The sequence below is a fragment of the Anser anser genome (genome assembly GCF_964211835.1).
Source record: "Anser anser genome assembly, chromosome: 5".
NCBI lineage: Eukaryota > Metazoa > Chordata > Aves > Anseriformes > Anatidae > Anser > Anser anser.
The window spans coordinates 11,864,142-11,887,727 of record NC_139725.1 but is presented as its reverse complement, the minus strand read 5'-3'; the positions used below and the strand labels follow the sequence as shown (position 1 = coordinate 11,887,727).

Sequence of the window (23,586 nt, the reverse complement as noted above, 5' to 3'; positions counted from 1 at the left end):
CTACAGAGGATGGATGGAGAAAAGTAGCTGGTAGGGGTGGTTGAGGAAACATTTGTTTCAGTTGGTTCATCTCCCTGGGGATGGCATAATATTTAGTGCAGTAGTTTGCCAACCCTTTTCTGTTGAGTGCTTGCTGGTGGTCTTTGAGTGAGTGACTAGTCACAGGCTGGAGCTCTCTGTTCCCAGCTGTTTCAGCAGATGTTCGAGGGAATGTGGAAAAAGCTGTCACAAGCCAATCTTATTGTAGGGCTGTCAGTATGATCTGTAAAACCCTGTTTAGGCTGTTGAAAATTGTTTCACAATGGTGATGTTGCCCTACGCTCTGTGATAGGTGGAAAGAAAATTTAGCCTCATGATAGAAAATTGCATGGTAGGAAGAGTGAAAATGAGGAAAAAATACAGACTGAGTTAGCATATTGAATTAGCAGAGTTAAGAAGCTGACTCAGCAAGAGGGGAAAAGAACCTCGTCCCTCCCTATCTTTTTTTTTTTATTCTAAAGTTGTACTTCTTTTCACAGAGGGAGAAAACAGCAAAAAGTGTGACGATACGTAATCTGCCTTCAGACATTCAAAAACTTGAATGAAATGGTTAATGGGTTAGGGAAGGGATTTTATTTTCTCTTTCCCCCCTAAAATATTGAACTGAAATACTCTGTATTATTTTCAGTCAGAACTTTGCTTTCAGAAAAAAAAATCCTGATGAAAAAATAAGAGCCGTTTCGAAGAGGCAGTGTGTTTTGGTTCTACTCTCACAGTTTGATTAAGAATATGCCACAATTGAAAGGCTTTAGTGATTTGAAAATCACTGAAAAGTTCAAGGTCATTTGCCTTTTCAATTTCAGCACATGCAAAACCTTGGGAGTTTTCCTGGCTTTAATAGACATTTGGGAGCAGTTAATTCCTGCAGAAGTTTCTGAAGATGGCCAGGGTGGGAGGCAGCCTCCCTGCGCCTGTTTACCTGTGCTTGGATGCTACCAGGCATGTGATACCTTAGAAAGTTATCAGGCGCCAAGATGGAGTGATTGCAATTTCATATTCTGTAATTAAACTTTTCCTAAAAGCGTGATTAATGGGAGATTATTATTTCAAGGCTTAATTTGAACTTGTAAATGCAGGAAGGTACTGCAAACAGAGCTTTTATCTCTAATAGTCAAGAAGAAATCTTTAATCAAGAGATGAAAGAACATGTTTGTGAATACAAAATTTTTCTTCATTGCACCATCCACTTCTGAAAAGCCATTTTTCTGCAGCATGTTTTAAAGACAGAACAGCACTGAGTCATGCACAGCGTTATTTTTTTACACTGTTGTTAAATTTAATATTTGTCTTTCTTTCAGAAGAAACTCCTTCAAAATTAACCTGTGGAGATTATTTCGTATGCTGCTAAAACTGCATTTTTTTTTCCATTATGTGAGAAAGCAACAGGTCTCCCTTGAAAAGAAACATCATGGGTAGCTGCAGGAAATCAGATCCAATAATCCAGATTAGAAATGGCCAGGACAGGGTGAGCTTGGACCCCCCTTCTTGTGGCACAGGTCGTGGAACCAGCACAACTTGTCTCTCATTTATATCTCGCCTGAAGGGAAATATCCTTCAGAGCATTTTAAGTGGGCACTCCTTCAGCTGGGATAAATAGAGAAGTGTCATGTACTGCAGTGCTACCATCAAATTCCTGCAGTGTTTTCTCCCAGGCAAATCTAAGCATACTTGTGAAAATAATTTTTCTTAACAGCCAATAAAAATTGTAGTCTAAGATATCAAACTAACAGAGAAAGGAAAACTCCCAGTTAAATCTTAAAAAAACAAACACAAACCACAACTCCTTATTCTTTCTGTTGTGTGTTACCTTAGCTTTTTTTTTAGTAGTTATTACTACTATGTTATAATACTATTATATTTTTTATATTACTACTATATTATAATACTATTAGATTTTTTGGTAGTTATTACCACGTGCCAGGTATTAGCTCTGTGCATGTATTATGTTCTCTGTTGCTCATTTGGCTGTGTGTTGCTGCTGAGTTACAGAAGAGCATTTTCTTCTCCAGTACTGAGGTAGGGATGATTGCTATGCTGGTCAGAGGTCAGGTTGCAAGCTGACAGGGACAGTGGTAGGAATTAGATCGCAGAGCAGGAAAGAACAGCCACAGTGCATGGTTTTGTTTGTTATTTGGATCAGTGTATTAGTCTAATGGTTAAATGTGTATTCTGCAACATGGAAACTGGGAGTGTAGAAGTGTTTTGAACCTTATAGCCAAATTAGAAATTATTTGTGTGAGGTCAAATATTAAGATGGATAAATATTTCTGTAAATAGCAGAGACTTAATGTGATCATTTTTACTTTTATCAAGCATAGTAATAGAGCATTATACTTGGAAAAGTGTTTTCACATTTCCCTTTTTTACCCATATTTTTTTTTCCATACAGTCAATGATGTTAATGCAATAAAAGATATCACAGCCTTTATTTTTATTGTTTCCAGGTCCTGGAATTGCTTTCGTGGTTTACCCGGAAGCCTTAACTAGGCTTCCGCTTTCCCCGTTCTGGGCTATAATTTTCTTTTTGATGCTTCTGACACTTGGATTGGACACAATGGTAAAGCTGCTTTCATTTCCTATTCTTTTCTTGTTGCTTCTCCTATTTATTGGTTCTGAGGACCAAGAGATTGCTCACAATTTTCCATGTGGTCAGTGAACTGATTTGCAAAGAGAGGACTGAATTAAGGCCATCAATACCAAAAAGATGTGGGTGAAGCTTTGGCATTAGTATCCGAGTGTTTTAACACCCAGGATTCTGAATCCTCTGTCTCACTTTCCAGCATACCCAGCTGGACCATTTCATTTACATTGTGTGCTGACATTAATCTTTGTATTTTGTGTTTCAGTTTGCTACTATCGAGACTATAGTGACCTCTGTTTCAGACGAGTTTCCCAAATACTTACGTACGCACAAGGCACTGTTCACTCTTGGGTGCTGTATTTCCTTTTTCATCATGGGATTTCCTATGATCACTCAGGTAATGATACTGTCGTTGAGCATCACTTTCTGTCCCCAGTCCCCCTCTGGTGGCCATTCTCTTCCCTTGCAAGAATCAGTTGCAAAATAATAAGCTGAATTGCACTGAATGAGCGAAGACATCAACTGAGTTTGAAAGCTTTTTTTTTTTTTTGTGTGTGTGTGGACACTCTGGCTGAGATGTATTTAATAGACTTGGTTGCTCAAATCTTTCTGAAAACCTGAGTCTCTTAAAATTAATCCTTAGTCAAGCATCTCTGAAGTAGTCATATAAATTAGGTATTAATTTTTTTTTAAAAGTTCATGTGTCATATAAACCTGCACAATAATTTTGGGTGCCTTCCCTCATGTACAGAGGGGATATTTACTGATAGTCCTGGCAAACTGTGGAGCTAATAATGAAATTGTCATCTACCATTGAGATAGTCTTCGCTGTCTTTTTTCCACTAGTTCTTCTAGCATTGTAAACACTTAGCAGTTTCAAGAGGATGTGTGCAGACTCTATTTTTACTCTTTTCGTCATCTATTTTTTTCTGCCTTTGTCTTTCTTTGCCTCACTTCATCACTTACCAGCCCAACTTTGCTGTTCCAAAGCCTAGGATGGATTCACTCCTTCCTTCACTTGACTTAAACTGCTTAACCTTTATCCTGAAGGTAGGGCATGATATCCTTTCTGCTAAAGGAATGAATTGGATTCACTACTATTACAGCGTTCCTGGTTTCAATGGTGATTTTTCCTTGGATGCCATACTTAGTGGTTAGACGCTGCAGGTGGAAAATCCAGTTGCAGTTCATTCCTTGATCTGAAAGGACTGAAACCAATGTCTCCTTCTTCACAGGAGCTTTGAGCTAGCAGACTCAGGCATTCCCTCTGCATTTTTCTTGTTGAGGTGTACTGTCATGCAGAAGAAGATTTGATGATCATTTAGCCAGAAGGAAGCAACAACACTGTGGCTTGAGCCTCTGTCCCATCAATGCCTGATGCGTACTTGGGGATGGAGTCTTGTGTCCTGCTCCTGTCCATTTTGCCTACCTTAGTGCTAGCTAGAGGATAGGGATATGAGGACATATGTGGAGAGAGGCTCAAGATTACTTACCACAAGTAATGGCTCTTTTTTCCTTTTTTCTTTAGGGTGGAATGTATATGTTACAGCTCGTGGACACTTACGCAGCTTCTTATTCTCTTGTCATCATAGCCATCTTTGAGCTTGTTGGAGTTTCCTACATTTATGGTAAGAATAGATACTGTTATTGGACAACCTATGTCAAAGTAGCATTTTAGCATGTGGTCAAGTAGATGGTATCTTGGAAAGGTGTAATGTTTCTTTTTACTTTTTTTACTAAAAAACCTGAGAATCCAGAAACATGATTTTGAATGGAAGCATAATGGGACTTCATTGCTATAGGATTCCTTTAAATGTGTATATTCAAAAGACCCTTTTATACAGCCTCATGTCCTTTTTCAATCAGTAGCTTAAAGCTGATGTTTTGAGTGTATGAACATTCTTAGCAAATAGTAAACATTGACCAAGCATTTCGTGACACTTAGCCAGGAGCTCTTTGACACACGAACTGTTTGGGGCTCAGACTTCCTGAGCCAGAAGTGGTATCTTGGCATTTAACAACTTTTGAAGGATTTATTTTCCACGTACACATCCAGTTTTCCCTTTAGCCCATCTCTACAACATAAAGTTAAGACTATGCAGCTACTCAGTGATTTATTATGCACAGTGGTAACTGTAGTTATATCAATCCATGTTGACATACATGAAATTTTTAGGAGGATACTTAAATGTTGGAAAGCAATGCAATTGCTTCAAAGCCACTGTAGCTGTGTCAGCTGGTATTAGCTGGTGACTGTTCCCAAACACGCTCAGTGCTTTAAGGAAGTTGATTCTCGGAAATGTGGGATCCCAGATGATTGTAGTAGGAAATACGGTGATTTCCTTACATAACAGGTTATTAATTTATGTCTGGAGTACGTTGGTGTCACTGAAGACTTGCCTTCAAAAGTGAAAGAAGTTCTGAGCCTTGGTGTTAGAGAAAACCAAGATAAAGCTGTCTCTGCTGTTGCTATGGCCAGGAATGAACACTATATTTTCTATCAGCTAGTTTTAAACAATCCTGAGATTTTTTGTTGAAGACGTTTACGTATCAGGATGATCTTAGGCCTTAGTCCTGTGCACTGGATACTTAAATCTACTGATCTTGTAGAGTCTACTCTAATATAAATGTATGAAAAATCAGGCATAACTCAAAACATGCAACATCTGCTGCTCTTGCTTGAGGAATGAATATATGGAAAGGACAGGCAATCTGTCCTTTCCTGTTGTCTCAAATTTCATGGAAATGCAGCAATGTATTTTATCTCCAGTGATATCCAATCCTGTTAGTGGGCTCAAATGGTTGTAAAGCTACCTCAGGTATGACCTAGGGAGAGAATGTTACAAAACAATGAAAAAGATCAAAACAGAAAGCAAAAATATGGTTTAGACCATTCACATTTTGGTTGATTTAATTGCTTTTTGGTTTTTAGGTCCCTGAAATGCAAGTATTTTAATTAGAGATGGGTTTAGAAGTGTAATCTCTGTGAGTGAGATGATATTGCTAACTGCTGTCAGCTTTACATTCAAACAGTCTACTCAAAGGACCTGAATGTAATGCTTTGAGATATCTCCTGAAGTGAAGAGAGAGATTTTTGGGGATTATAGAGCAGAAAGACTGGTCTGGAAATCGCTGCTGGCCAGTTGCATTGCTTTTCTGCTCTTCAGTTTCCATGAAGATAGGCACAGTTGTCACATTCCTTCCTCCCATTTTCCACAAGGCTTAGCATTTACCTGTTCCTGTGGAAATATCACGGGGTATGTGTTGCCTGATAGATTAGGTTGGTTACTGTTCCGGCCAGTTTCCCAGCATGCTTAAAATTAATGCTGTTCTGTAAGAGATGGTGAGTGGGAATGCTCAAGAAGAGTTAAGGTTTTGGGGTTTGCTTTTTCCTTCTTCCTCCTCATCCATTTGCTGAGAGCATGTCTGAACAGCTAAAAGTGCTTGATGTCACTCTTCTTTCCAGTGTTGTCAATAGCATTGTTTAGTCTGTGTCAAAATGATCACTCCTTCTAAGCCATTGCCATCATGGTGCAAGGTAAAAATGCCTTGCACAGAATATTTTTAAATAGCTCAAAAGCTACTTAGATCTGTGGAATTTCTTTGTTCTGCATGTTCTTAAATAAGTATGAAGATAAATAGGAAGGAAATATTGGCTCTATTCCTCCTCTGAACACTGAGTGGCAGAATAGCTACAAACCTGCCTTTATGGAACAACTTTTTATTAGATCTGCAAACAAAATTGCTCTGGGTAGTGCCTGGTTTGTCCAACGTGTTCAATATTTCTTATAATTTGAATGAAAACCATAACATAATACAGAAGGGTTACAGCACTGCTAAGGAAGGACTTGAGTGGAGGAGTTTTTTTTTTTTTTTAGTTACATATTACTTTAAAATAATCAGATGTGGCAAAGATTTGATGAATTGCAAATCATTGTCTCTGTGCTTTGTGTACCAGCTGATTGTTAATCAACAGATGCCAGTCAAGTCTTTGATCTAAATGATTTCAAAGATTATTACCTGGAATTAACCTTTTGTTACACAAAAGAGCTTCCACTCTTAGCACGAAAAATGAAGGATTTATTTTACAGTCATTATCCACTTGACTAATGTATCATAGCTACTTCTACCACATTAAATCTATATACAGCTTGTATATTTGTGATTTGCATGTTGCAAATATAAATGAAGCTGCTGCTCTTGTTCTGTTCTTTCAAGCAGTGCTTAAAATTGGTACCATATATTTTCAAGCTCAGACAATTGCTTGTTTTACACTCCACTGACACCTTTCTCTGTACGCTTGTACTCTTCGTAGCAAGCAGGTTGGCATAACAGTGGCAGGCGCTTTTATGATGAAATAAATCTGTCTTTAGCTCTTGTTACATGTTCCGCTTGCTGAGCTGGTTGAGATTTTTAAATTAAAAAGAGGCACACTTGGTTATTTTCTTGCAATCACTTATTTTTCAGTAGAGTCAATGCTACATTATCCAGTCAAATGCAGTTCTTTATTTCACATGCTGCTATAGATGTTTATTCTCCAATTGTTTAGATTATGATGTATGATTGGTAAAGAATAGCTTACAGCTCTGGGTATTAATTTAATCATCAGCATAATTCCCACTGCTGCATTTTGCAACGCAAAACTAAACACAGAGATCTTTGTGCTTGAGTGAAACACCGTAGGAAACTGCTTGAAATTGAAAATGCATTACCTTAACTTTATTCGTGCTCCTTCTAGACCTGTTTTTTGACAGTCTGTTGTTGGGAAGGTTCGTCATCAGAGTGAGTGGTAACGGCTGCAGTGTATATGTGGAGAGTATGTTAGTAATTCTCAATGTTTTACCTGTGGCAGAATATTGAAGTAGATGTCTGTCTTAGCTTGCATTCCACTTTTTAATGGATTTTATATCTGCAGCACTTTGAATGCATCATCCTGCCTTTGAGAGTGGAAACTGAAATATGGAATATCATATTGTTTATTTACAAAAGTCATTCAACAGGCTTGACTGATCTGAAAGGGAAACCAGATGCACTAAGATTTAATCAGTGTTTTATTAACTGAAGCATCCTTTGCAATTTTCTGTGGAACTTTTGAACCTGTTTTCAATCATTCACTGAGAAATAGATGCCTACTGTGTAATCTCTGTATCTGTTTACATACATTTGGCTCCTGAACTGCTAATATTTAAAAATACCTGAAGCTCAATATCTGCCAACAATTCCAAGAAGGAACTATCTTTTCTTTTGGAGTTTCAGACAAATCCGTGCAGATCTGCACAGAACTTGCTCAAATTTTGAAGGCAGAAGCCCATGGTAACCATCCAATGAGGTATACCTCCATTGCAGCAGCAGCAAGAAGGGACACTGGGGGGCGGGAGAGGGAAGAAGTATCGAAGTCCCTTTGGATTAATTTTCTGATCTCATATCCACTGCAGGTTGTACTTCTTTCCCCAAATGCAGATCTTGCAATACCACCTTATTGTTTAATTTTGGGATTTTTCTCCTCTATTTCTTAAAATAACACAGTTCTTAGCTTTTTTCTTGCAAGATATCTGCCTAGGCTGGCTTACTCTGTGCTCACCCCCCAAGCTCGGTTCTAGGGCTGTCCTAGCACCACAAAGCCCTGTTGTTTTCTTAAAGGTGCATCAGAAGATACTGAACATGGAGTCATTACTTCTTATGTGGTGGTCCATCAATTCTTAATTCTCAGAACAGTCAGGTGGATAGTTTCATTTCTTTTCCGTATCAACAGAAAGGCTTCAAAATTAGGTGGATCAAGCCTGGGGATTATCCCTTCTTAAATTCAGCAGCTGCAGTGACTGACTATTAGGGCATTAAGAACATAAAGGGGTTTATTACTTCTCTTCCGAGTATTTCCTCCCTTACTGAATGACTTCTCTCGAATATTTAAGCTCCATCCCTGTCTCCACATCACACAAGTTAGATGAAATGCTGTAGTATAATGCTGAGTAAAATCTAAATGGCAGAGACAATCACCTGCTTTATTAAATAAAATTGGGCCGGGTTTGAAATGTTTGTGTGATGGGCGAGCTCAGCCTTGGACCCCAGACTTCCCGCTTCTCATCACTGTTAGAAAAGCTGGAGCAGGCTTCAATGTCATTTTTATTACTTTTGGGGAAATCACTAATGGATGTGCTAGCGAGTAGGGGCTACTGACCTAAACAGCTATGCAGAGGAAGACTGAAATGTAGGCTGGCTTTTGTTAGGTGGGCAATGACAGCAGTGGGACTAGCATGCCTTTTCCAGTCGCATGGCATATCCAAGGAGCTAATTGGAGAAATGGCTGAAATAGCATTTTCCAATCCTGTGCATTTTATTAACTCAAGTAACTACACAGGTGCAATCAATACAATAATGGGAAGAATTAACATGTCAGTCAATCCATTTAATCAAATAACATTAAATAGAATTTTAAATATTTATTGGTGCTCTCTAATAGTTCTAAGTATTGCTTAAACATCAGTTGAAAAATAACAGGACATTATCATTTCCAACATTAAGTGATATAATCATACTCCAGTCACATAGTTGGTATAAAGAAGCTCAGATATTGCCTATGCTGACACAGGTATGCAGCTGGCAGTTTTTAATGGCCATATATAGTGTATGTAGGTCATAGATAGTTTATTTTAAAATTAATAAAGTTTTTCTTTACAGTGAAATAGAACAATGATGCATAGAATTGCAGCTAACCAGCACGTGCTATCAGTACCTCAGTCTGAGATGTATTCAGTATGTAATACATTTAATCTCTGTGTAAAAGGTCTTCATGTTTATTTTTATTTTTACTCCATAGGAAGTAAATATTTTATCGGAATGGTTCCCAATATAATGGTGTCATTTGTTACTTTGTGGTTAGATCTTTCATTGGAGTTTTCAACAAACATATCAGGATTTGTTATTGTAATTAGACACAAGGAAAATCACAAAAGCTGTGTTGCAAATTGCAGCTGTTTGCTTTGACCCCCCCCAATTGCATTTACGTTCGCTGCTTACAGGATTGCAAAGATTTTGTGAAGATATAGAAATGATGATTGGATTCCAGCCAAGTAAATTCTGGCGAGTCTGTTGGGCTTTCGTGACCCCTACTATCTTAACGGTAAGCAAAAACATTGTGAATGTCTTCTTCTAAGGTGTTGTTGTTTCTTGGTTGTCTGTGATGTTTCTGAATGGTAGTAATGACCTCTTGGGTACACGTACATGGATAGACGTGCATTTGCACATGTTCTTGTATGTTTGTAGTGGATAAAATAGAGCTTAAGTTATGGTATTTTGGTAGAGAGGGACAGTAAGTCTCCAAATGCTGCTGTTGTAGTCTTTTCCTGTCTGTACAAAGTGCTGGGATGGCGTGCCATTGCATGCCTGCAGTTTTTCATTGTTCTGTACATGTCTGTGTGTAGCATTTGTGTGTGTATTTATTATATATAGGTATATTTACACACTTAAATATGCGTGGAGGGAGAGAGAAAGTGACATAATCTTCCCTTCTCTTCTCAGGTTGAATCATACAATCCTAGTTAGGGAAAAACATTTTATGGACTCATTTAACTAATCTAAGAGACAGGCTTTGGAAAGACTTGTGTGGCAATGTGAGTGACATGGTCTTACTTGCAAAGATGGAGCTATTCCTGCAGAGGTCGAAATATTTACGTTCTCAATAACGCCTATAAATCAGCCCCGCAGTTTCTCTCTTCTTCTTTCCCCCCATCCTTTTTCAAAAGGAGCTTTTCTTTCCCAATGCCCAGGCCCGAGGCGGCCTGCACTCGGCGGGGCCGCGGGGCCGGGCGGTGGCGCTGCGCCACTGCGGGAAGCGGCTGCGGCCTGCGGGCACGGCACCGCGCGGCCCGCGGGGCACAGCGGGGCGGAAAGCAGCGATAACACTTGTATTACTGTGGTGTTGTATACGGTATTTCCACATCGCAGTCTAGAATAATGCATTACTTCAGATCTAGAGCTCCGCTGAATCTAAAAGAAGGCACGGTCTCAATTTTACCCAAGCACGTTTTCTTCAGGTCCGGTAGTCCTCGAAGTGTAACAGCTGTGTGGTTCCTGTCTGGTGCTCTAACAAAGCGTTCCCTTTACATTTCTAAATGCAGATACAGTCCTTGATTGTGTGTCATGTTGTGGCACTAGAATGAAATAGTTCTTTTAGCTCTCTCGGAAACCTCATTATTTTACAGGGAGTTACACTTCATACAAGTATTCATAGATGGAAATATGCAAGATAAGCACAAATACTAGAGCTCCTGAAAGGACTCACATTTTGAAACGATGAGTATGATGTCAACTGGGTGAGGTAGAGAGGCAAAATGGTGACTGATTTTGTCGTTTAGTCATCTGCAGTCGCTTTGTTCACAGAGGTTGGGCCTCAGCTTACGTGCTGGAAAGCTCCTGTGTGTGTGGTTCTTGAGCAGATCTTGTTGGTAAGTCTCTGTTTCAGGATAGCCATCTGTCCTGAAATAGAGGCTGCTTGGGTAGGTAGTTACTTCTTTCAAGTGTTCGTTAATTTAAGAATGACATAATTTCTTCTGAAAACTGAAAAAGGAATACCTGTGTGAAGAGACTGGTTTCTTTTGGTTAACTCAACAAGACCCTGAGTTGTGAGGGAAAGAAACTTCCTGTGCTGAGAAGAATTTCTCCAGCAGGCCTAATGCAGGTATTATCCCTTCCTGTGCAGATTTTCTTGACCAGTTCGTTGTCATCACTCAAGTGCAGTGGTGGTGTGTGTGGAAAAGAGGTAGATCAACCTTACCTATGTGTCGGTGACTGTTCTTTGATTTTGACAACATTTAGGTATAGTTTGTGAATCCATTTTTGAAAAGTTTGAAGGCATAGCTCAGTTTAATCAATAGTATTAGCACAGCATAAATGGGAACATATGTTTTCTCGAGGGCCTTGTTAAAATGAAGATGTGTGCACGTTTTTTTCTCTGATTTCTTCCAATGGCTGTTCTCAAGATCCTGTCTTAGAACCATTGTTAGAGTTCTGAGGGGAATTATAAGGCTTTTCTGCAAATTACTTGGTTGCTTTACTGATCAGACTTGCACGCTTAGCTACTGCCAGTAATCACAACTAGGGAATAGGAAATTATGTTGTCTCTTACGGAAAGCAAATTTGGAAAGCAAACGAGGTCCAGTCAAGCTTGCACGTTCTGTTGCTGTTCACTCCAACTGTAATATTTAGTCAACTTAGGGTAAGAAATAATTTGAGACTGATCAGTCATAATTCAATTTTTGTGGAATGGAAATGGACAAAGCAAACCCGAGCAATACGTTTTTTTCTATTATGGCCTCTGTAAAGCTAATATTTGATACATTTGTATAGTCTAATATTAGACTTTCAATTACTCCACATATCTGGAAATAAAACTGATCATTTTATATGTGCTTTCACCTAGCTATACTGCTATAAATCTTCTGCGTGCAATTATTGTTAGCACAGGCATTTCCCGAAAGTTACTGAATTATGCACAAATGTAAGCAGATGTATTGCTATTCATACCGTAAATGAAATGGACTAACTTAGCATAATCACATTAGGTAAAACTGCCAATAGACCATGTAATAAAGCCTGTTACTCTAGGGGCAAGATTCTAATTTCAGTTCTTCTGCCATGAATGCGGTAATTTTTGTGGGGTTTTGCAGGATTTCCACAAAGCTCATTAGATTCAGTCTCAGACCTGTTTGTTACAGTTTGCGAGAGCACCCTGCCTAGGTGCATGTACTTTGATCTATATTCCACATAGAGCAGCTATGTGCGTGAATGCTTACTGAGTGCTGCAAAGCAGGTTTGTTTTCCTTACTCAAACATTTATTTTCCTTCCTTGTTTCCAGTTTATTCTTTGCTTCAGTTTTTACCAATGGGAACCAATGACTTACGGAGCTTACCACTACCCGGGCTGGTCCATGGTGCTTGGATGGCTGATGCTGGCCTGCTCGGTTATTTGGATCCCAGTTATGTTTGTGATAAAAATGCATCTAGCCCCAGGCAAATTTATTGAGGTAATTCTTGTGTCTTTTTGCTGCTCAAAAATATGGTCACAGGAGACTGTCTGTTTTATTTTACATTGATTTTTGTAATATTGAATGGCTAATGGTGCTAAGATTGCTTTCTGGTAAGCTAGTTATTGTGTTGCAGAAAGATGCTTGGTTGATTTAAAACGCAGACCTTCTATTCCCTATTCCTCAACAAAATGCTCCTAAATTGTTAAGTGATTGCTTTTATGAGAACTAGAAGAAGTCACAAATTTCATAAGCCCTGAAAATGGTGCCAGTGGAAGAAAGTTGTTTTCCTAGCTTTGCCAGCCTTTTTGCAAAGTCATGCGGGGGGCGGGCATTACAGAAGGTTGTGCTGCTTCATGACATCCAAGAATAAGAAAGATGAAAAGACATCATGCTCTACAGCTCAAACGAGTTATTATAAACCTTAGCTGACTGAATAAACTGTTCCTCTCTGGCACCTGGGCTTGAAAAACAAAAAAACAGGTGGCATTTTATTTTTATGCTGTGGTATGCAGCAGGTCCCTGCTGCTTCCCCCCACCACTCCGAAAGTGCGGCGGTCCCCTTCTGCTCTGTTTCTCTGTGCCCAGCACTGCAGCTGCTGCCACCACTGCCTCTCCACGAGTGTTCCTGTCCTGCTGGCTCCCCAATTCCTTGTGGGCTGCAGCACAGAGAAGTCTTTCCCATATCAGCATTTCACTCCTTCGTTGCCTTCACCTTGTCATCTGAAGAAGTTCAGTGCTTTTGTTTGTGGCCTTAGAGGCTTTCTCAGTTGTGTCCTCTCCTCGCTGCTTGTGCTGTTCCCTCCTAGGGATAAGGAACAGACAGTCATCTCCTCTTTTCATAGCAGTTTTTGCAGTTCGGCTCTCCTGCAAAATCCATCGGGGCTGTTATACGCCTAAAAGATGGAGAGAGAAAATGTACTAAAATAGAATAATCTGTTGGTCTCTCAATATATCACGCTACAATGCCTAAGGGAGAAGATCATGTTTTTCCATTTCATACAGAGCAAAGGAGTTTAATATTAAATGGCAGGACACCCTGGGGAGAGCATCCAAGTACACAGTTGGCACTAGGCAACAAGGCCACTTGTCTAAAGGGCCTTTCAGCCCTTGTGTAGAGCATGTTGGAGCACACAGGGCAGGAGAGATAACTACTCCTACTGGAAATGAGCTAATATGAAATTAGACTTGTTTGTTCATCTATTCATAAGTCTCTCTCACTGAGATAAATAGCTCTCCTTCAAATCTTCCAACTTACCTGTGTGGGACGGGAGTATGTAATGCCTCAAAAAATAGGGTGCTTTATTTACTGTCCCTCCAGTAGTGCACCCAAAGAAACACCAAAAAGTCTGATCTGTTTTGAAGGGGCTTTTGCTGCAGTTATTTCATCCCTAGCCCAGTATTTTTTGAACATGGAGTCTGCTGCATAAAATTATTATGGTTGATCTGGGAGGTAAGGGTTGCAAACTGGTAATTAAGCGGAGATTAAAATAACTGATAGAGAGGCCTGATTCACTTTATTAGGTAATAAACCTATAATTGTTCCCGCTTAAGTCATCAGAAATATGTTTTCTTTCCTTTTTATCTGTAAATAGCCAATCATATTATATATTCAATAAAAAAATCAGCGGAAAGATGAGAAGATTTTGGTTGTTTGCCAGATCAACGTTCTCCTCTTTCTTTCTGCTGCAAGTAGAAGTGAAATAGTTTGTCATCTCAAAATTAAAATTTTTGTTCGTTCATAGCATTGTAGTACTTTTTGGTCATTTGTATACTTCTGGGAAATATGCTAAACAGAAAACCAATTATTTTAATGCAGTTACCCACTGCTTAGGCAATTGGGCTAAGTAATTGTGCACATGTCCTTCAGCAAGTGAGCCTGGCAATCTGCAGCAGTAGGTCTGAGCTCCCCTCATATGGTGTGAGGGAGAATGTATAATTAAAATCTGGGCACTTTATCCTCTATTAATCTTGCAAACTTTGTGCAAAACAAACACTGAGCAGTGGAGCATTGCAGGGTCGTTGTCAATAACCTCAAATGAGCCTCCTCTTATTTCTTCCGCACTGTAATTCTGCTCAGTAACTTCAAATGAGACTCTTCTTTCTCTCTCTAACGTTGCAGCGACTCAAGTTGGTGTGTTCTCCGCAGCCAGACTGGGGCCCGTTTTTGGCCAAGCACCGTGGTGAACGTTACATGAATATGATCGATCCACTGGGAACATCTTCCCTGGGACTTAAACTGCCAGTGAAGGATATAGAATTGGGGACCCAATGCTAATAATTATTACATTGGTGACAATAATATTGTCAGCCTTTTCAGCTATTTTTTCCGATTTATTTCCCCGCCATTTTTTCTTGTTTATTTTTCTTCTTTTTCCACAGTGCCTGAAAGTGGCTGCTTAGGAAAGTAGGACTGACTATTGCATGCCATAGGGAGACCTAGCTAGACCACTTCCAGGTGCAGGTGACGCTCATTCTGTTTTGGGTGAAATAGCAAAAGCATGTTGCACAGTGGGTTATGTCCCAGTATTTTTCAGGTTATATGTAAATAAACAAACAAACAAAAAAAACAACAGAAAAAACTTTAAAGGAAATTATGTGCAAAATTTGACCAGTTTCACACAAGCATCCTTGTAACAGCCAAAGATGGGACTACAATTTTGTTTTTGTTACCCATGTAATCAATGGGAGGTTCAGCTCTCAGGATGGAAGTGAGATCAGGAGATCTCCTGTAGCCCTCGTGTGAGTCTGGCATGAGTGATAAGTGGAGTCGCTTTGTCTACACTGACAGCAGGCCTTGACTCATTGTCACACGCTTTTTGTGTAAGTATGAATTATACTAACTTTGAGGACTTGCTGAGGACTAGCAGACACCCTTTAAATAGCATGCCAGTAGGCAATATGTGGGATCAGAACAGAAACACAACGGTCCATTTGGTGTTTTTGAGTAGGAAAAAAAAAAAAAGCAAAATTTAGGAAAAAAATCATTTGAGATTGGGGTAAACTGTATTTGAACCTATAAGTGGTTTAGAAAGCATGCCAGACAGGATTATGGGCATCAGTTGAAAGTACTGTCATACGTTTCTTTCTGTGATTTGATATGTCATTTCAATTGGAAATGACTCATTTATGCCATGTGTCTGAAACCTGGCTCCGCTGGCAAACTGTATGTACTTGAAGTGCTACTGCGGTTTTACTCACTGAACTCCAATACTTTTGAACATAGCTTTCCTCGTTTCTCTGCTTTTGTTTACAGTATTTCCTCAAGAAGCCATCATATAATTTGTGCCTAACTTTGTATTCTTACAGTGGTAAGTGTAGTCTGGTTACCATCTGACAGCAGTTATTAGAAGTTAGATGTGCTGTTCAGCCTTGTGACTCCCCATTCATTCTCTTTACACAACCTTTAGATGTATTCTTCTCTTTCAACCAACGGGGAAATAGCAGAACCCCAGTTGTCTATATATTATATATATAGCACGTAAATTCTTCAAACTGGTATCCTCTGGAATGTACATAGTTTCCTTTCTATGTTTTTCCATTTAGAACACCTTCATCATGTAGAAACAAAACAAAAAACCCCACAACAATTAACAAATGCAGTTATCAACGTGGATGCAGCATTAGATATACAAAATGCAAGGGCTGGAGGGAGAGGACGATATATTATACGGCCATAGTAACACTGAAGAGCGATAGGACATTCTAAATCATTACATTTTAGACATCAGATACGTGGCAATATGAATGTTAGACTCAAATAGTTGTTACTTACTGGGCAGAGTAAAAATAGAGCTTTTTAGGAGCACATTTATTTATCTGAATAGAAAATTAGCCCATTTTTATTGTAAATGCACTAGAATGAGGGAGAAAAATATATCTTCAATAATTGGCACAACTGTAACCTTTACGATCTTGTTAGATCCTATACATACAGATATGATATTTTTTACCAGTGATCAGTGTTCACGTAGTGTGTATTAGTGATGTTTTATGTCCCTATAAGTATCTTATCGACCAGTGTAGAGATGGTGAGCTTAGAGTAGTTTTAGCCTGTTTTCCCTCCCCACACACACTTGTAGTAGCCAATAAATGTTCTTTCCTTTCAGGGGACTGTTTCTATCCTGTTCTTTTGTCTGTCTGTCTGCATATTACAGGGTCTCAGGTAAATCCTCAGTTAATGTGTGTCTGTAGATCAGTAGCTGTGTTGTTTCATCCTGTTGAAGAAAACAAAGCAAAAACTAAACCTTAACGTAATACTTCCACAAATCAACTTACTTTCTCTGTGTGTGTGTATATATATATGTATATTAAATATATTAATCATTTTGCTGAACTTCCTCTTTCACGGGGCAATTAGTGTTGCCAATTATAGGCACTGCTGGAGACCTTTAATCCTCATGCAGGACAGGCGGAATGCCATCAGGGGTTGTCACTGAGCGAGACAAGGATGGATTTTGCCACAGTTTGGGCTGGCCCCTGAATCTCTGCCCCAGGGGCTCTGCCGCTCCTTGTCTCGCGGGGCAGCAAGATGGGACCCTTCTGTGAGCTTCTCTGCCTTAAAGTTGTTGCCCCCTTGTTTTGGCTTTGCCAGCTGTTTTAATAAGGGTGTTACTATTCTTCTGCCTCTTATTTTCCTGGCAGAGGCAGGTGTGAGAAGCCATACTCTGACACAATGGAAATTTGGCCCCCACATCTAATTGGGGCTGAGGGCATTTCTCTGGGTGAAGGAAGGAGCCTAAGTCAGTGAGCAGTGGCAATTACACATTTTTGTCAGGATAAATAGCTTCAGGCCTCTTTACCAATTTTACCTAGCATCTTGGTTTGATATCGGGAGTCCAGTCTAGTTTGCTTTTGTCACTCTTGTGATGAAAAGTAATGCATGTATAGGTTTGTTCCTCTTCAAAAGGGGAAGAAAAAAGAAAGCACCCAAATCGCTTAATAGCTCTGAATCCTTTTAACTTTGTAACTTTTTGTCTCAGGACATGCATTGGAACTGGAATTAACTACTTGCAATAAAATGGCCTCAGTATAAGGATGTCAGTTACTGTCTATGCTAAGTGTAAAAGCGGTATCTTTTGAAGGAGTACTGCTAGGTTATGATGGATATCATATCCTTTGGCTTGGATTACCAAAATGAAATGCATATGAAAAATTGAATTGCTTTCCATGAGTTAGGTAATTAACATGCTTGCTTTTAATTTAGGTGTTGTTCCTGTGATTGTTAGTTAAGTCATTAGCACAGGATTAGTCCTGACTTAGAAACTCTGAAAGCAGATAATAGAGAGTGATTTTTTTCTGGTTGATTTTTGTCTTTAGCTTTGACTTTCAATGCTGGGCTTGCAAAAGCATTTGGAGAAGGGGGAGAAATGAATTCAAAAGTCAGAGAAGACATGAAGTTTTTATAGTATGTTAAAAACAGAAGTTTTTTCATGCTAGACTTCTTAAACAGTATTTTACTGGCCAAATCCGAGCATTGAGATTAAATGAACCAGCAGTGGCCTCTTTAAATGAGAAGTAACCTTGCAGTTTGGGAATGCACTTCATTTACTATGTTCTAGAAAAGTTTGCATGTGCTTTGATAATTTTCTAAAAATAAATTTAATAACTAATTAAGTACCAGTAAAGATCTTTACAAATAAAAAGGAGGGGAAAAAGCCATATTAGTAAAAATGTGATGTACGTACTTGCAGATCTATCTAACTTGTGAGTAAAAATGTTCAAATTTGGTGAGAATTACTTATGTTGCATATTTTTTCTTTGAAATGAAATTGAACTTCTGGATGAGCTGAGATGCACTGTTGTATGCATTAAAGATCACACTTAATGCAAATGCTTGCCATCTTCAAATCCTTTGGGGTCTTCCTAGTGTTTTTAATATGCAATGTTCAAAACCTGTGTTTCAGCTAGACATGGCAGCACTTTGTTCCCAAAAGAAGGGTTTAACAAAATGACCTTTAAATGAGAAAGACTTGGATTGTCTTTATATGTTTCAATTGGGTCAAAGTATTCTTTTGATTAGGTTCTGCTCCACTGACCACATTAGATGTGCCTCAGCACTGAAGATCATCGCTTCCGATACACTGTGGCTATCCTGTACCATGAAATTCCAAATACTGATTTATTTTAGGTATCTTCTGGCCTTTTTGAATATATGTACAGTTGTATGGATAATATGATTTCTTGCTGCCTATGGTAAAAGCGATTGCTTATTTGTGACAAAGATCAGTTTCCTATTGGTTTCTTATTCTGCAGCTCCACTTTTTCTTGCAAAGAAAGACGTGAATGGAGTGTGGGTTGCAGGCTGCAGATCTTTCGGCAAGTGGCCTCCCAGAATGTGCCTCTGTTTTGCTAGTAATGCTATTCTATCTGGCATGATTACGAGACACTTGTTTCTTAGTTTGTAGTTAAATGGCGTGCACATAAGATAATTGTCAAATGGTCAGATCTTGATATTCCAGAGGGACTCAGGGTGTTGATTTGAGGGGGGAGGGTAGGGGTATTTGTGGTTTCTGCCTTCATCACCCTCAGGCAGCCTATCACCAAAGAGAGAAGGTTTTCCTGATGGGTTTAACTTAATGCGAGAACCAGGCTGGACCTTATAGCTTGCAATATTATTATTTGCCCATAATATTTAAATACATCATCAGGTAACCATTTGCCTTATAGCTATCTTCCATTGTTAAGAAAATTATTGATCGACTAAAACACGTTATATGTCATTTATATTATATAGTATTACCTTGTAAGGTGGATGCTTAGCTGGTCTAAATTGTCACAGCTTGGTTTGGAGCTGTGACAGTTTATACCAGCTGAGAATTTGCTCCCTGTGTCCTATGGCACTTTATTACAGACCCATCGCTGATGGGTTAAATCTTAATTACTTGCGTAATGTCATATATAAATATATATATATATTTACAGGCATTCTATAGGGTACTGCTGCCTATGGATAAAGATTTGTACCCTAACCAGGTCATTTATTTTTTTCATTACCTATATGTGGAGAAGATGCATTATGTTACAAAGGATGCACCATATATATTTCACGTAGTGCATATTATAATGCTGTATGTTATTCATTTAAGAAGTCATTATTCTTGAGGCCCTACCTCAAATTTTGTATTTATGTGTACAAATGCAATTTATTGTATTATATATTTGCCTATTATATTTGGATGTGATAAATTAAAATTATTCAATAATGTATGGGCTCCAAGTCTCTAAATAAATGTCCAGTGTTTAAAACAAAATATGCTAACATGTTCTGGTGAATAGAATTTCTCTTTTTCCACCCTCTTTACCCATCCAATGCACACCACAAACATCATTCTTACTTAACACACGGCCTTAAGGTATCTGCAGAATTGATCCATTTGATTGTTAGAAACCTTGAGCAGCAACTGGAAACAGCCCTCTTGGGAAATGGAGATATTGCACAGCTGCAGAAACAAGTATCAATTAAATGGCTGGATTCTTAACTATTTGAGTGCTCTGTAGCTTGTAGAATAATAGATTGCTTACCAGAGGACTTACTGGATTTCTTTAAATCCTTTTTATCCTCTCAATTCAGTCACCCCAAAGACAGTTGAACTGTTAAAACAAGAGAGGTTCTGATGGAGACTTAAATGAAAGGTGGAAGGGACTAGTAAAGAATGAAAGCGTAAACAGATGTTTCATGATGTTATGGCACCTTTTGTTTAAAGCTGAATTTCTGCAGCGTGGTGAGTGTGATGCAAAGCAGTGAGCATGCCACAAAACCCGTGTGCTAAGCCGACTCTTTGCGTACCAGTACCTTGGTATTGAAATGGTACCGATCTGACCTACTTCTCTGCTGGAAAACAAGAGCATTCCCCAAATATGATAGATCAAGTGTGATACTCGATCACAACATGGCATCAAGCACGGTAGTGAAAGATACCCTAGTGCTATGCCAACAATGGGATAGCAATTCCAGGCAAGGGCCTAGTCCAGAAGATGACTCAACAGCTATGTGGCAGGACTGCTTCAGCAGCTCTGGTAATGAGTTCCCAAAGGAAAAAGCACTTTGTTCTGTCTGTAAACTTGCCTTTCTTTGAGATGTGTATGTGCAGATGAAGGAGGAGGCAGGACCTAATGATGGAGGACTACAGGAATTCTTGGTGCGTGTAAGACAGCTTTCATCTTGGAGAAGGCTGCAGTTGTCAGCATGCACCGTATGAGCCCTGGGAGGTAGGTAAGTGTCATTAGTCCCCTCTCCAGGAGGAAAATGGGAGGCACGTGGAGTCTGTCAGATCTCCAAAGTCAAACAGTGTGAGTCAGTGATACAACACATTGATTTGGGGACTAAGAGACAGTCCTTTGCTGTCACCTTTAGGCACTATTGCTTTAAATCTTTACGCTCATGGGAGCAGATAAAAATCCATGTCCTTTTAACTTGGTTGTATGGATTCACCCAGGCTGCACTTGAAACCAATGTACGTTATGTTACATAGATGACTAGAAGACAGGCACATCTTCTGTTGCAGTGCTAGCCAGACGCATTTAGTTGGAAATAATTTTACTCCTTTGGGTATTGAAATGGCAATGTTCAGAGTGCAGACCCAAGGGCACATCTTGTATCCACCTAATGGATTAATCAGTTGCAAAGTTTAATTTAGACTTTACAGTTATCAGACATTGCCTAGCCATGCACTTGGAAATTAAAAAAGCAGTAGGTAGTGCTCCATGACAGAGTAGTGAAGCAGACAGTTTCTCTTCGCAAGGCCTCATTCTGGTGGATTTGTTGGCTGCTTACGTAGTAATACAGCTTAACGTGGGCACTCCCAACCTGCTGGACTGATACCATACAGTCCATTACAACTGTTTGGCAGTGGGTAGGACAGAACGTCAGGCAGTATTCATACAGAATTTCCCATCCCCTCACATCCTCTTCTCAGTATTTAGGTGTAAGTGCTATTGCGAATTATTGCCCTCTGCTGGCTGCGAAGTATGCTTGGCCCGTGTGAACTGCAAGTTCCCATTTGGAAATTGGCTTTCGAGGATGAGCCTTATTAGGTATGAAAAGCGAAGATCTGCTATTCCATGAGGTACGAGGTGTTTTTTCAGGTGCGAGCATGGTCAGCTGTCTAGTGTGTGCATTTCTGCTGGTGGGTGAGCCCCCCCATTCAGCTGCGCTTAAAGTAACCCATAGCACGTGTAATTGCCTTTCGTCCAAGGGATGCAAACAGCATTGCAACTGCGATGAGAGATATCGGGCCTAGTCAAAAATACTTCATCAAGCTACGAAGTGCCACAAGCTTTTTGGCTGAAAGGACTAGCAGCTTAACACCACAGTTAGCAACATCACAAAAATTTAGGTCACAATCAAGAAGCATCCAACGTCCAACTGGGAGTGCAAGAGCTATCTTTCACAGGAATATTATTTGAGCTGAAATCCATCTAGCTTGCCAGGAACAACGCTTTCCTCTTGTAAAAGTGCCATCATTTTTTTTTTTTAACTGCTATGAATGTTCAGGAACACAGCTTATTTGAATGTCATGCCTTTCGGCTATTTTTATTTCCAGCAAGATCATATCAGAATATCAGATTTTTTTGGGTGACGAAGATGATGCGTTGCCACTAGAGGAAGTGTGAGAAGAGTGTTGGCTGGGAGAATGTTTTTTTTTTTTAATTTTTTTTTTTTATTTGTCCATCCTGTCTACCCTTTTCTGATACAAGCTGAAAGTGCTTGTGAGATAACTGATGCTCTCCCAGAGCATGACCATTTGGGCACAGTGCTGGTCTATGGGAGGACCAGCTTCTGTGGACCAGCTCAGTTTGGAGCGCTTCTAGCCAAGTTGGGTGTTACTTGCCGCAGTGCCTGTGGGCTCTTTGGACATTTGTGGCTAACAGAAGAACAAGACAGGGATGGTGAGAGCAGTGCCTGTCCATAACAGAGTTCAAGGTGTGCTTGAAGCTATGCTTTGAAGCCAAAATTTTGCTTGTACCCATGGTAATTTTTTAAGTAGCATTTAATCCAGATTTAAGTTAAGCTAATAACCTGTTTGTGAATCTATGTCTGATCAACTGAGATTGTATAGCCACTAAAGGCTCTGCACCAGTTCAGTTTAAGATTGGAAACTTCAGTGAAACCTAGTTGAACTTAGTTCAATTTTGTGTGTAGATAAGCCCTAGATTTATCATTAGATAAACACAAACATAGCTAAGTTAACATGAATTGGATGTATAGTTCATTTCATAGAAAGAAAGTTCCTCTTAAATCAGAGAGTCTATGCAGAAAAATGATTTTATTGGGATGGGATAGAAGGCTGTGCCTTCACCTGAGGATGTGCTGTTGCCTCCTGTTTTTGGTGCTGTGGATACATAATGTGTACACAGTTGTATACTGTGTATATGCATGTCTCCATGCCTCACGGCTAAAAGTGGTGCTAATAACACGGCACCCTAGACAAAAGTGAGAATATACCAAGTTATATTTGGACTAAAGCTACTGGAGATGAATTAGGAGATGCTTTTGGAATGACCACCCCAGAGATTTCCTGGAGTGCATGCCTTGCTTACAGCCATGAGCAGCTGTTTTCAGTGATCTTACTAAATTACTAATTAGGCAGCCATGCTATACTCTGAACATGCTATTGTAAGTGTGCACAAGTGCAACTGCTCCCTAAAAAAGGCTTTTCTTTTTTTTTTTTTCTTGGTGTCATCCTTACTTTGTCCAAATGTACAGGTTAATGTTTTTCATTTCAGAGGGCCTAAATTTGCATTATGCAGAACCGAACCCAATGTGATGAGGGGAGGCAGCAGCGAGGGGGATCCTGTGGCTTTACAGCCGCTAGGGCTTGGTGTGAACTGCAGTAAAACTGGATCAGGTGCGAATCTCTCTCTGATTCTGGTCATTGGGATGGGAGCTTCAGCTGGAGCTAACAATCTCTACTTCAGATTTAGATCAGGTGCTCTAGGGGG

At 39.5% G+C, this 23,586-nt stretch overlaps 1 protein-coding gene across 1 annotated transcript in view; it reads left to right on the top strand.

The window, feature by feature from the left end:
• Positions 1–19,954, top strand: part of SLC6A5 (solute carrier family 6 member 5) — a 38,050-nt gene extending 18,096 nt beyond the window's left edge. The window contains exons 11-16 of the mRNA XM_083837232.1: positions 2,484–2,596; positions 2,886–3,017; positions 4,149–4,248; positions 9,640–9,740; positions 12,475–12,642; positions 14,765–19,954. Coding sequence (XP_083693358.1) covers positions 2,484–2,596; positions 2,886–3,017; positions 4,149–4,248; positions 9,640–9,740; positions 12,475–12,642; positions 14,765–14,920 — 770 coding nt within the window. The 3' untranslated portion in view covers positions 14,921–19,954. The remainder of the gene's footprint in view (positions 1–2,483; positions 2,597–2,885; positions 3,018–4,148; positions 4,249–9,639; positions 9,741–12,474; positions 12,643–14,764) is intronic.
• Positions 19,955–23,586: the final 3,632 nt, after the last annotated feature.